Source organism: Pelodiscus sinensis, chromosome 1 (genome assembly GCF_052426305.1).
Source record: "Pelodiscus sinensis isolate ZL-2025 chromosome 1, ASM5242630v1, whole genome shotgun sequence".
Lineage (NCBI taxonomy): Eukaryota > Metazoa > Chordata > Testudines > Trionychidae > Pelodiscus > Pelodiscus sinensis.
The window spans coordinates 335,440,313-335,454,071 of record NC_143052.1 but is presented as its reverse complement, the minus strand read 5'-3'; the positions used below and the strand labels follow the sequence as shown (position 1 = coordinate 335,454,071).

General features: G+C 38.6%; 1 protein-coding gene across 16 annotated transcripts in view; it reads right to left on the bottom strand.

Moving 5' to 3' along the window:
• Positions 1-13,759, bottom strand: part of DLG2 (discs large MAGUK scaffold protein 2) — a 1,584,089-nt gene that overhangs the window by 302,379 nt on the left and 1,267,951 nt on the right. For all 16 annotated transcript variants that reach the window (XM_075919430.2, XM_089775764.1, XM_089775765.1 and 13 more), the window contains 2 exons: positions 12,674-12,742; positions 829-985 (listed from right to left, as the gene is read on the bottom strand). In XM_075919430.2, coding sequence (XP_075775545.1) covers positions 829-985; positions 12,674-12,742 — 226 coding nt within the window. The remainder of the gene's footprint in view (positions 1-828; positions 986-12,673; positions 12,743-13,759) is intronic.

Genomic DNA, 13,759 nt, shown 5'->3' with positions numbered 1-13,759 from the left:
AGAATGTCACACCTTAATACGCTGAGCTGGGTTTGAAAATCTGGCCATAAGTGTCACAATTAGCTCCTGGATGGTTTTGAAAGTTGGGCTCTTATTTGAAGATACATCTATACTGTGAGCTAGCGGTGTGATTCCCCACTCCCATATACATGCTCACAGTCACAACAAGCTAGCATGAATATAAATAGCAGCATAGCCATCATAGCCAGGTAACGGCAACGTGTGAAGTTGGTGCCCCTGGGGTATGGGCTGGTTTGTATTCCAGACAGGTAAATCATGTATTTGCTGCTGCTATCTATGCTATTTATGGTTACCCTGCTATTTACACTCATGCACAATGGAATCACACCCCTAACTTGTAATGTAGACCAAGTGTGAGTGTCTAAATGGAAGCTGGCCTGGTTTGAAAATCTTGTTCACTCATGTCCCTCACTTTCTCAATTAAAGGAACCACTAGGTTATTAGTTCTATATTCTGTATTAGGTTATAAAAAGATGGATATTACTTTGTTCACACATGCACAAGTGATGTATGATCTAAGGCTTTATTAGCATGAATTTGGAATGACATTACTCTATGATGGCAAAGCTCTGTGTGAGTTATGCAGGCCTTCCCTCAGAAATGCTACTAATCTTTTTCAACATATCTCACCATATATTCTATACGCTTTATGTCATGTAATCTATAAAATAAAATAGTCCAAACATTTTAAGAAATTCCTGGTATTATTTCAGTGAAATAGTAATGACTGAAAAGCCAAGATTATGTTTTCCCAACACATGAAAAGACAACAAGAACCAGTAATTAGCCAGCCAATTTTATACTTACAGATAAAATTTGATCTCCTCTCTGCAACTCTCCACTGAGATCCGCTGGCCCTCCTGCTAGGATGAAGGATACGAAAATGCCTTCCCCATCTTCTCCGCCTACAATGTTAAAACCAAGTCCCGTGGAGCCTTTGTGCAGGATGACTTTTCGAGGCTCGCTGTACAGAAACAAAAGGGCATTGCTTACCCATTCAAAAGCACTGTACTGTGTATGTACCACTTAACATCTGTCACATCACTTTTTCTTTAAGACAAATTAGCATGCCACTACCTAATAAAACCATTTAATAAATGGAATAGGTCTATTCATTGGGGTACAGGCATAATGTCCTTTTTTAATTTTCTTAACATGACAACTGAACATTTCTACCTATTAATTTACCCCATTGTAATGGATTTCACTAAGTTAAATGGTGGATTTTTGTGATAAGACATTTTAAGGGATTTGATACATTTACACCTATACTATATATATAGCATTGGTAAACCATCTACATTTTTATATTGTGTCATCTTGTATCCTCTGGATTATGCTAAAAACAACACAAAAACCAAAAAAACTAACAGAAAAAACACAGTAGATACAAAGGGAATTTGGTCCAACTCTGCCCTAACTGGATCAAGTCATGTCAGTGTTTTATTTCACCAAGTTGAAAGTAGGGAATCTTACAAAATAGTCTGGTTTGACTTTGTCAGGAACACACATCTGTGGACTTACATAAGTGCTTTTTCACCCAAGGGGACTACACATACTTTTACTGTTTTCAAAAGTTGCACAAAATTATGTGATCAATAATATGTAGTTCTTTATAGCACTTTCCATGAGTGGAGCTCACAGCACTTGACAAAGGAGGTCAGACTCATTATCCTCATTTTACAGAAGGGGAAAATGAGACATAGTACAGCAAAATGACACGCAGCTGAACTAGAACCCTTTGTCTCCTATTTCCTAGGCTAGAGTTCCAGACACCATACTGCCTCCTGTTTATGTATATATAAATACACAAAAAGAATTTATTAATAGGTGTTCAAAACCTTGCAGAACCTAGTGTTGAATACTGTATTATTAAATTCGCTGCAGTGATCGATCCACTGGCCATTGATTTATCGCATCTGCTCTAGACATGATAAGTCAATCTCCAAGCAAGCTCCCATCGATGTCAGTACTCCACCAAAATAGAAGAGTAGCCGGCGTTGATGGGAGAGCAGCCCCCATTGACCTAACCACACGTAAAATGCTACAGTAAGTATGTTAACTTCAGCTATGCTATTTACACAGCTGAAATAGACAGCGTTGCGTAGTGGAGACAAGACCTAGCATTTCACTGAAAAATCAAATGCATCTTCCATACAGTTATACCCAGTATTAGCCACAACACATAAAATGCATCTCTGTTATGGGGTGATAATACATTTTCAAAAAAGTTTCAGGATCTTGGGGCTTTGGAGGAACATGTTACCAGAATTCTGAAATTGTTCCATAGTGTGGTTCATGCTTTAATAGAGAGATTATTTTGTGGATAGCTTCTTCTCCCATCTGTGACTCCCTAAAATGCCAAAGCAAAAATCTATCTTCAGTGCAATAGGTGTTTTGTTCTTTATGAAAAATGACAATCACAAACATTTTCAAAAGCATCTTAGTAACTTCCGCACTGAAAGGGTCTTCTAAGGCACTTAGATGCGTTTGAAAATTTTATCCATGGTCTACTTTTTCTTTTCCCCATCTGCCCAGTTTCTTTCAGTAGCAAACACTGCGATCTGCCACTTCTCCCCAGAAGGCAATGAACTACAGTTACAGAGCCTCTGATTTAGAAGGAATCAGAACATCTATTAGGCACATACTTCCATCTTCCCTTCCTATACAATATTCCCTAGAACTATAGAATGCACTTCTGAAGCCCAACCGTTGACCTTTTAAACATGTATTTTCTTGATATTTTTTCACCAATATTATAGGATACAAAACTACCCCTTTTTATGAAAGAAGTAGTTGCTTACAGTATTGAAAAATGCAACTCATGCCTGCAAACCAAATGCTTCTTTTAATTATTCCCATCATTCTGTTAAAATGTCTGGAGAAAAGTGCAAGAGTGACTGGCCTAGAAACTGGCATTCTCCTTTTATCCCCTCTGAAGGACTGCACTCACCTTTCATGAATGCCTCTCACGCGAGTGTGTATGCATCTGCACTTTCTCTCCTTGTAGACCTCCTAATGATTAGGTCCTTAATTAGTCCTGTAGTTTATCAATGGTCTCTGACGTGGTATTAAGCCATACTCCAAGGCTTCCCTCATGGAGGTAATGTCCTGGCCCCCTCTGGGCCTTTTAGGCCCTGCTCTCTTGCTGGACCACTAAAGGGTTCAGTTCCTATACGGGGGTGCCTCTAAATCCTGTCCATTTCCCCCAGCAGCTAATGTGGGAGACTCAGGTCTACCTACTACTCCATCCCAGGGACCCTCCAACAGCAACTATATCTGTCATGAACCTTTATCTATGTGCTGCCACAGCTCTGATTCCACACAGCCTTGCATCTTCTTCATCCTTATCTTAGGGCCTTATCTTAGTTGCATCCCAGAAACCAGCCCTTGCTGCCTCCAGCTTCTGCCCCTCTGCTCTGTCTAAAATCCTGTAGCTCCCTCAGCTCGCCAGGTACACTGAGTCACAATCCTTTAGCTCCAGCAAGGAAATGCTCTCACTCTGTTCCTGCAGCTCTTGTTATACTAACTTGCTGGGCCCTGACAGGCTGTGTGCCCCTCAGCCATTCTAGGTTGGTAGGAGGTCCTTCTTCACTGTCCTTTTCTGGGGCATGGTGTGGCAGAGGCCTCAGTGTCTGTTATACCATGTCACACCACTAAACAGGTATAGTGTGCACAGGTGAAAGGCTCCAAATCCATTTAACAGTCCTCTAAAATGTTCAGTCACTCTTTGATTCACCTAATCTAAGCATTAATCCTGCCTGCAACACAGTAATAAGTTAGTCACTGAAAATATTGTCCACGCTTTAGCTTGTGTAAAGTCTGCTGCAACTGTTCATCCTGATGCAACTACTTGTTCCCTTGTACTAGTTGCTAAAATAAAATTAGGGTACGTCTACACTAGCCCCCTAGTTCGAACTAGGGAGGCTAATGAGGACGACCGAAATTGCAAATGAAGCGCGGGATTTAAATATCCTGCGTGTCATTAGCATGTTCCTGGGTGGTCGCCATTTTGGAAATTGACTAGCCTGGAGTAACAGCCCGCGTCTACACACAGCAATGAAACGGAAGTTCCAAGTAAACCCCTTAACTTGAATTAGCTATTAAACCTCATTCCACGAGGAATAACAGCTAATTTGAGTTAGGGGTTTACTTCGAACTCTCGTTTCACTGCCGCGTGTAGACACGGGCAGTTACCCCAAGCAAGTCAATTTCCAAACTGGCGACCGCCTGGGAACATGCTAATGAAGTGCGGTGTATTTAAATCCTGCGCTTCATTTGCAATTTTGGTCGCCCTCATTAGCCTCCCTAGTTCAAACTAGGGGGCTAGTGTAGACGTATCCCTTGGGCTAGAATTAGGATGTGCTTTTCAATGTAGTGCCATAGGGAAAAAAATCTTAAACCCTGTGGACAACTAATTTTGTATAAGTGTATGGAAGCCTCTCTTTCCAAAACCTGCTAGTACACTTAATCTGCTACCTGACTGGTCCTAAAAAATTTCAGAACCTAATGTACCAAAGACTCTGATTCAAAGTATAAAGGCTATCATTTGTCCCTAGCAGGGGTGGATATAGGGCAGGGCGAACGGGACGATCGCCCTGGGCCCCGCGCTTCAAAAAGCCCCGCGCATGCGCCGTGGCGCCGCTGTGCATGCGCATGCCATCACTGCGCATGCGCCGTGGCAAAGGGGGGGCCCCGCGGATTTACGCTGCCCGGGGCCCCGCAAAATTGTCATCTGCCCCTGGTCCCTAGTGATATAAACATTGAAATATATGCTTAGATTTACTCGTGTGTAATCCCATTGGAGTCAATAGACTCCAATGGAATTACACACGAGAGTAAATCTAAGCACATATTGGAGTCAATGGAATTACATGAGTCAAATTACTCAGGGGTTAATGTGATTGCAGAATCAGGGCCTCAGTCTTTAAAAATGAACTGTTATTGAAATTAGTGGGAGTCTGCCCATTGCTAACACTCTGACAGTGACCTTAGTCTCATGATAATTGTCATGTAATCCTTACAGATTGATTCTCATGTTTGATTTTTTTTTTAAAGAGACAAAAATAAAGGAGCTTTTGCAATTTCATTACATAAAGAAAAATGAATCTTTACTGGGAGGTATTAGTCATGCGCTATGTTGCCACTCAATTTTCATGATATCTTTCTTTTTATTGGGTAGTAAGAAAATACAATATAGAGCTCTGGGAAAAGTGACATATTATTCAGGGTTTTTTTTTAATCCTAGGAATTGTTTATACCCTAAAGGTCAAGCATTTCTAATAAAGAAGGGGAATGTTTTTCTCTCTTGGGTGGCTGCCATTAATTTGTTACACAGCAATGATTTTAGCATTTCCATGGACACATGAACATCAGATTTAACATAAGACAGTCTTCTGGGTTTAGGCGAATTGATAAATCTGGTATTAATGGCTAGCACACTGTATTACGTATTGGATAACTCTAATCCCAACTCTGACTCTGGTCCTGCTTGGTTATTTAGGGCACATTATTTCAACTTTCTGTGCCTCGGTTTCCCAATCTGTAAAACAGGGATAATGATGTTTACTTCCCTTGCAAAGCACTTAGACATCTACTGATGAAAAGCACTATATTTGAGCTAGGTGTTATTATTTACTTGGATGTTTAACATTGAAAAAAATGCAGCAAAGCTGAACAAACATTTCTCTACAGTATCCTGGTGAGAAATTATACTCATAGTTCCTATTCAGTTGAGTATTACTGTATGACAGGCAGCTTGGAGATCCAAATGTGAACCCACAACACTATAGATAAAAGTAGGTCAATACAGCTGGGTATTTACTGGCTACTAAGCTATACAGCTTGACAAAGAGCTGCCTCTGTTAATAATCAATGCCATCTGAGCAAGTCAGCATCTTTATGCTTGAAACTCTGACAGCACTATTTGTAATTCTGGCCTCTTGACAGCACATTTCACATTTTGTTCTTGGGTGATTATCTTCTAAGGAAGCTCAAACAGTGATGGGTAAAATGTCAGGAGCTGTGATTAGAACATGGGAGTTTTGGGCTCTACAGTACTCTTTAGTGCAATCCATTTGATTCCATTTCAGTGCATCTTGCAGAGTCCTAGAGAAGGGTTCAATAATAAAGCAATCTCAACTAGCAAGTTCAATACTCATTTTACTTTGGGGAAAATCACTGGTAATATTGATATAGGAAAAATCAGGGGAAATGAAGAACACTAGCCAATGTTCAGATATCACAAACAATTGGTGAATAATATGGATTGAGTAAATAACAATACATGGCACCTGCACATTGTCTTATATCTGAGAACGACAAAGCACTTTCATAACAAAAATAAATTACTCCTCAAAGCAACTCCTCTGACCTAGTTAAACTGAGGCAGAAGAATGAGTGACCTGTCCGAGGTTAAATAAATACATATATAGACAAGTCACAGAGCTGGAATCTGAACCTTTCTATTCTTTCATTATCTGATCACAATCCAGGCATGATGCAGGTATTATGTTTTAATATGTACTTGAGATTATCTGCTGCTAATAACATTGGAAGGGACTAGTCTAGCAATACTTTACTCGAGCTTCAAAGAAAGAGTTAAATATAGAGGGTCTAAAGATTGGCTTCTGGCATATTTAGCTATTCAGCTGGCATATAAATTGCTCAATTTAGAGTTATCTTCTTTTGAAGTAATGATTAAAGATAATTGGGAACAGGAGCTGCAGTTCTCATGGTCCAAGGAGGACTGGGAGAACATATGGAAAACCAAAAGTGGAAAATTTTTCTCTCTTTCTTCTATTAAGATTTTATTAGAACAGAATTCAAACACAACTGAGTGGAATACAGATATTCACTTTATATAAAGTAATGCAGAGGAATGAAACAAGTCAAGAGGATATTTTACTGATAAGTATACAATAAGCTTAAATGGATTTTCAATTAACTGAAATAATAAGAAAAACAAACAACAAATAGTCTGGTAGCACTTTAAAGACTAACAAAACATGTAGATGGTATTATGAGCTTTCGTGGGCACAACCCATTTCTTCAGCTGAGCCGGGTTTCTTAAGAAGTGAGTTGTGTCCATGAAAGCTCATGATACCATCTACACGTTTTGTTAGTCTTTAAAGTGCTACCAGATTGTTTATTGTTTTTTAAGTTTTTCCTGTTACAGACTAACTCGGCTACTCCTCTGAAGCTTTTGAAATAATAAGCAGCAGTTTTGAAATGGTAAGTTTTCCTAAAGTAAGCAATCAAAATAGAAAGTACTTGCTATAGAAACACAGTGACCAAAGCAAAGCACAAGATAGTAATTTTAAGTAATGGATTAATTTTTCAGACACTAGATGGGGCTATTCAGCTATAGTAAAGGCGCACACACCTATTTTTTCAATGTTTTGAAATACTTTCTTCTCTCTCTTTTCATATGTACATTTTTTTTAGATAAATGAGATTGAAAGTGGGCTTCCAGGTGTCAGTGCAGCCTCTCAGCACTGTGTTGCTGCTGCTTGTACCAAAATGTGGGATAGAACTGGGGTTCTAAGCATCCAGTTTTCGACCCGAATGCCCAGTTGAAAAGGAAATACAGGACTATGTAGCACTTTAAAGACTAACAAGATGGTTTATTAGATGATGAGTCTCATCATCTAATAAACCATCTTGTTAGTCTTTAAAGTGCTACATAGTCCTGTATTTTGTTTCAGCTACACCAGACTAACACGGCTACATCTCTATCACAGTTGAAAAGGAACTCTGGCAACTCAGGTTGACATTACCCACTGAGCTATTAAAAGTCTAGTCAGTAGTACAGTGGGCTCCCTGCCCTGGAAGTGGCCACCAGGTCCTGGTGGCCCTCAGCTACATGGCGGGTATGCTGCCCCCTCCCTGAGTGCTGCAGGAATTGCAACTAGTGGTGGAACCTATGGGTGGGGGGGCAGTGTGCCCAGAGCTTCCAGGGCTGCCCATGCGCCTAATGGCCTCAGGGATCAGGTGACCAGTTTCTGGGAGCTGTGATAAGTGCTGCCAGGACCTTGCACTCCTACCCCTACCCCAACCTGCTCTAAACCCACTCTAAACCCCTTATTTCTGGCTCTACTTGGAACCCACACCTCTAACTGGACCCCTCATTCCTAGCACCACAACCATTGTCCCAGCCCATAAAAGTGAGTAGGGGAGGGACATGGAAAGCAACAGGGGGTGGTGCCTCAGAGAAGGGGTGGAACCTCAGGGAAGCAGGGGTGACTGGTTTTGTGCAATTAGAAAGTTGGTGACCATGGCTAGAGGAGAACAGCAGAGACACCATGAAGAATTAGGCATGGAAAATGAAGAGAAACAATCAGAGAAGGAAGCAAAAAACAAGAGTAAGAGAGACCAGGAAAGAGGAAATGAAGGACTGAAAAGAGAACTGGATAAAGAAGTGAGCATAAAACAGACAGGGAAGAAAAGTGAAGGGAAAAAGAAGGAAAAAGACAAAAGGAAAGGAACAGACACAGAGGCTGTGTCTAGACTACACCTCGCTGTCAACAGAGATGTAGATTAGGCACGTCAAAATTGCTAATAAACCCTTTTTCAAAAAGTGAGGTTTACAGGATCTTTCGAAAAAGGGTTTATTTTTCGACAGATCTGCACCTACACTGCCGGGATTTTTTTGAAAAAGCAAGCTCCGTTTCGAAAAAAAGCAGTGGCCATGTTTATGTTAATGAAGTGCAGGATATTTAAATCCGTGCTTCATTAGCAATTTCGACGTGCCTAATCTACATCTCTCTGTCAACAGAGAGGTGAAGTCTAGATGTACCTAGAGGGAGGAAACAAAGGGGCACAAGATAGACAGAAATCATGATGGGGAGGAACAACCAAACAAATAATTGTAAACATCATAAATGATTCAAAGCATTGCTTCTATCGAGTTACAAATGTACATATTTTTACAGCCTAAAAGACAGATTAGGTCTTTGTAACAAGGGATGTGTCATATCTATGTTCTGTAAAGCATTGTACAAATTTGAAAGGCTAAATAAGAGGTAGGTATTATATATTTTAAAATAAATAAATAATAAATTGCCACTGGTAAAATTTTCAAAAGTGTCTGAATGATTTAGGAGCCTAAATCCCAATGGTTCCTTTTAAAATTGTACCCTGCATAACAAAACAATTTTTTATTTTTACCAAGTAAATCATGGTTTTTGGTATTAAGAGTAAAATAAAATATCACATAAACTCTTTTATTTTTTCCATTTGCTTCTTTTATTAAAGAGTCCTCACCAATTTGAAAAATCATACTTCTTTCTGAAACATTTGCATGTATCATATTTCAAAGATAATATTAGTCTTTTATGATAGCAAACACAATGATGTTAAAAATCTGAGTGTCCCCACAAATTTACTTATCGTAGGTAAATCGGTTCATAGCAAGTATGGATTAAAAGCCAGAGATAAATAAAAAGAGGAAAGATATATGTACTGATATGAACATAAGTAACTTCTAAGGATATTTTTAAAATTTGCTTATATTGTGCATTTGGCCTCACATTTTATATATCACCAGTTTTAGTACTTTCTTTGCAATATTACTTTGTAATAACAGTTGTTATCTACCTGCCTCTCAGGAGTGTTGAAAAGATTAGTTAGTTAATTTACAGTTCTTTAAACATTCACAAAAAGTGTTAAAACACTAAACACTTTGAAAAGCTAGGCCCTAGGCTTAGGGTTGACAATTTTGGTTAAAAGTATTCCTGGAAATGTCATCACATGACTTTATCTGTAATAACAGATTCATCTTTAATTTCTGGAGACTCTAGGCCAATCCTGGAGGGCTGTCGAGTGGACATTAAGCAACAAGTCACTTTAAAAGCAGAATTTTCTGTAAAATGTATCCTGCTTGGAATTAAATTTCTTATGTTTAGTCTTGCCTCAAACACTTTTAAAAAATCTTTCAGTTACATTTTATTGAATATTTTTGAAATGCTTAGTTGTGTTAAGCTTAGTACTAGTACTGGACAAAAAATTTCCATCAAACATTTTAATAAAAATTTGAGATTTCAACTAAACAATATTTTGTGCAAAAAAAGTGTCTGCTTTCCACACAAGGAAATTCTATCTTACTTAAAAAAAAACCCAGATCATCTAAAATAATTAAAAACAATTTCTATTTTTGGCTCAAACTAAAAAAAATGTTTGTGTGAAAACTGACATTTTTTATTAAGAAATACTTCCATAGTTATGCCTGGGGTGCCTTATGCAGGTGCCTTATGCTTCCATTGTCCTACATGGACTGTGCTCCCCACATAGACTTCCTACCTGTCCAATGATGCACCAGAGCTATAGGATTCCTGGGATATACTGTGGAAGCTCTGCAAGAGGAGGAACTATGATGTATCATGGACGATGTAGCCCATAGAGGAAAAGGGGCTTGTGACACCCAAACTACAACACGCATGAGAGACACTATGTCAGCATTTCCAAATTGAAAATTTTCAGTTTTCAACCCAAACTGTTCATGTTTTGATTTTTCACCAAAAAGTTCTGGTGAGGACAAATGTCAGCCACATATGTAGAAAAGATAATTGCCTGATTACGGCCTTGACAATGCTGAACATTGGCATTTACAGCTGAATTCTTTTATCTATTGTTTTAGAAGGTTAAATTATTGTATAATGATTGACTAATGGGGAAAGGAATTAATGGCAAGTTGACTCAAATTCCTCTTCTATTTTCCTCTCCAGTCAAGCCTTTCCTCACAGACACCATTCATTCTCTCACTTTAATAACTATACAATTATACATCAATTACAGAAACTGGTGTGCTGGCGAGATATCCAAGTGCTTGGTAGAAAGCCTTGTGGGTGAAACACCCATAAACAAAGCTTCTTTCAAAAGCAATATTGTGAATCTCTTAAATAACTGTGCCTTTAAAAGTGAATCCAGGCTGGAAATCCACATGTACAAATCTATGTAAAAGAAAACATAGCTGTGTTTTGCTCTCGAATGAAACAGTACTAATTATACATACACTGGAACTATGGCTTTCACAAAAGCATTACAGTAACGGGAGCTTTGCAATAATGAAATGTTAAGAGCTGAGCTGATTACTTATATTTGCTCAGCAGTGTAATAAACTAATGGAAATGCTGCTTGAGGCTCACTTTTCCACGTAAAATGAAACATGAATTTCTATACATTCAATAGTAATAATTACGTGCCACATGATTCTTCTACCTTCCAAACAGCTGGTGACCCACCCATCAATTGCAGTTTTCTGGTGTTAATGAATCATATACAATATTTGTAAGCTTTTTGTATGGCTGGTACAGAGGATTTTGCAATTTGCTACCTTTTGAGTGGTAGCAGGGTTCCCTCTCCCTCTACTTCACAGAGTCAGGGTTATTGAACTAAGGTGCTCCCAGCACAGTATGAGTGGGTAGGCTGGACCCATGTAATCTTGCCCAATTGTCACACACAGTTCTTTGCTGGACTGGCATTGACTGGGCACCTTGGAACAGGGAGTTTACAGATAACACCCAGTTGAGGTACATGGGGCAGCTCAGAACTCGCAGAACTATCATTTTCCATCTCTACATTTGGGCAGATGTCGCAAAATTGGTCCAGCTCTTAAATCTCTATTTGCTACAATCAACACTGAAAAAACCCTTCTTCTGTCATTTCAGAGCCTTTCATAGAAGAGTGAGAAATCTGGTCCATTTACTAGACCTTGTCTTGCATAAATTATCATGTGATCAGATAATATGGTGACTGAAAGCTCCTAAGAGTCGGTATAAATGAAACCACAGGGTCTCCTAATTTTTTGGAGACCACACTGCTCTCTCTTGGGCATCTATTTAAGGTGAGTGCAACGATGCTGAAAAGAGAGTTCAGATAGTTTGTGTTTCAAAGAGCTGAGTCCCTGTATGACTCCAGCACTTCAGATAATCAGGCCTCTTATATGCTGGTGTTTAAATGTCGATTCAAAAGCCTACCTCATTGTATGCACCAAGCTTTGGAATTTTTTACTACTAGAAATAGATACAAGGTATCTGATACATTCAGCCGGCAAAAGGTATTGCATGGTTAATCACTTTCTAGCCTCCATATAAAATATTTACATTTTTCAACATTTTCAGACTTCCTTTTTTAGGCTAAAAAAATGACATAAAATTAGTGTCAAAACTTCCACGTTACATTCTCACTGAGAACGTGATTACATCATGACATTTCTATATGAAAAACAATTCATAAGAGGAAATAGTTCAGGGCTGTTGTCTCGTTAAACCTTTCTAAACAAGCTGAGGACGGCATTCTGCTTACATAGTGATTTCCAGGGACATATTTACATGCTTCCTCATCATAAAAGGAAAATAAAGGCCTTCTACTTTACTCAGGTATCCCTTTTCCTACTCCATCAGACTTGACAGTCAAGAAGAAACATGGGTTTTAGCATAAGGAAAGGATAACGCTCATCTGTGCAGGAGACAAAGCTTCATTCAAACCCAGAGTGTGGGACAAATTCCCACAGGGACTAAGGATCATTACAAGTCTCATCCCTTTCCACTCTCAGTGTAAGTGTATGTTCTTTGAACTGCCTTCCCAAATACAAATACAGAGCAGCATATACACATGCATATTAAGCAGCTCAAGAGACAGAGAACAGTCTTACCCTTCCAGAGAAATGGTTCTTTGTAAGCTCATTGTAGGTGGACGTGTTGCAGTGCTGTGCTGGGAATGACTGTATGGAGAAGGAAGAATAAAGGGAAGTATTTGTTAAAGTAATATGACTCTATTTGCAGATTCTCGCATTCTTACTGTAATGGGTAGCCACAATTAAGTTATAATTGAAGGCACAGAAATAATTACCAGATTACTGAAATTACATCTCTCATATATACTGACCCTAGTGCTCTCTCTCTTTGGATGATAAAGGGAAGAAGCAAATAATCATGTCTCCAGTTTAATAAGATGTTATTCCTCATTAAAATCAGATTATAGCTAGACAGATTGGGCAGAAACCATCTTTTAAAAAAGTATTTATACAACAGATTGTATTTTTCAAGTGACTTAAAAAAGATCTTGGATACTAATTGTTATTTATATAAAGCATAGTAGTAGAACAACAGTGGCATGAAATCAAAGTGATATTATCACCATAATTCACTATCCTCATTATTTATCATTTGCTAGGCAGAATTTTCAGCAAAAGATTTTGAAATCCATATCTCTATAACTTTTAACTATGGGCATTTTTCCAGTGGATTTTAGATGGAGGGAGGTATTGATTATTGCAGACATTTACTATTAATAGCTATTGTTTGAAAACCAAATAATTTTCAGCACAAGCCAAATAGTGGATACACAATAAAAACAGAAACAGAGTAATATCTTTTACTTAAAATAAGTATGATAACAAAAGGAAATTATAGACCCCCAGTCTGAACTGACTAGCGTCACTGAAATTAAAATAGTTGACCACCAGACGTAGTGCTGGATTTGACATTAAACAATATATACCAGGAGCACTAGGGGAAGGAGATAAAGTGAACATAACACAGATATTTTGACTGTCAAAACAAGTCACACATAATTCAATCATAATATCGACTCTCCCAGAGATTTAGTCGGTGGGGCTGGATTGAACTGCTACATCATTTTAAAAGAAAAACTTCTGGAAGCTGTGCTTCTAGGAGTGTTATAAAAGGATAATATCCCTCCTGTAGTAGTCCAATGATTGCCTATAATGCTTACCACT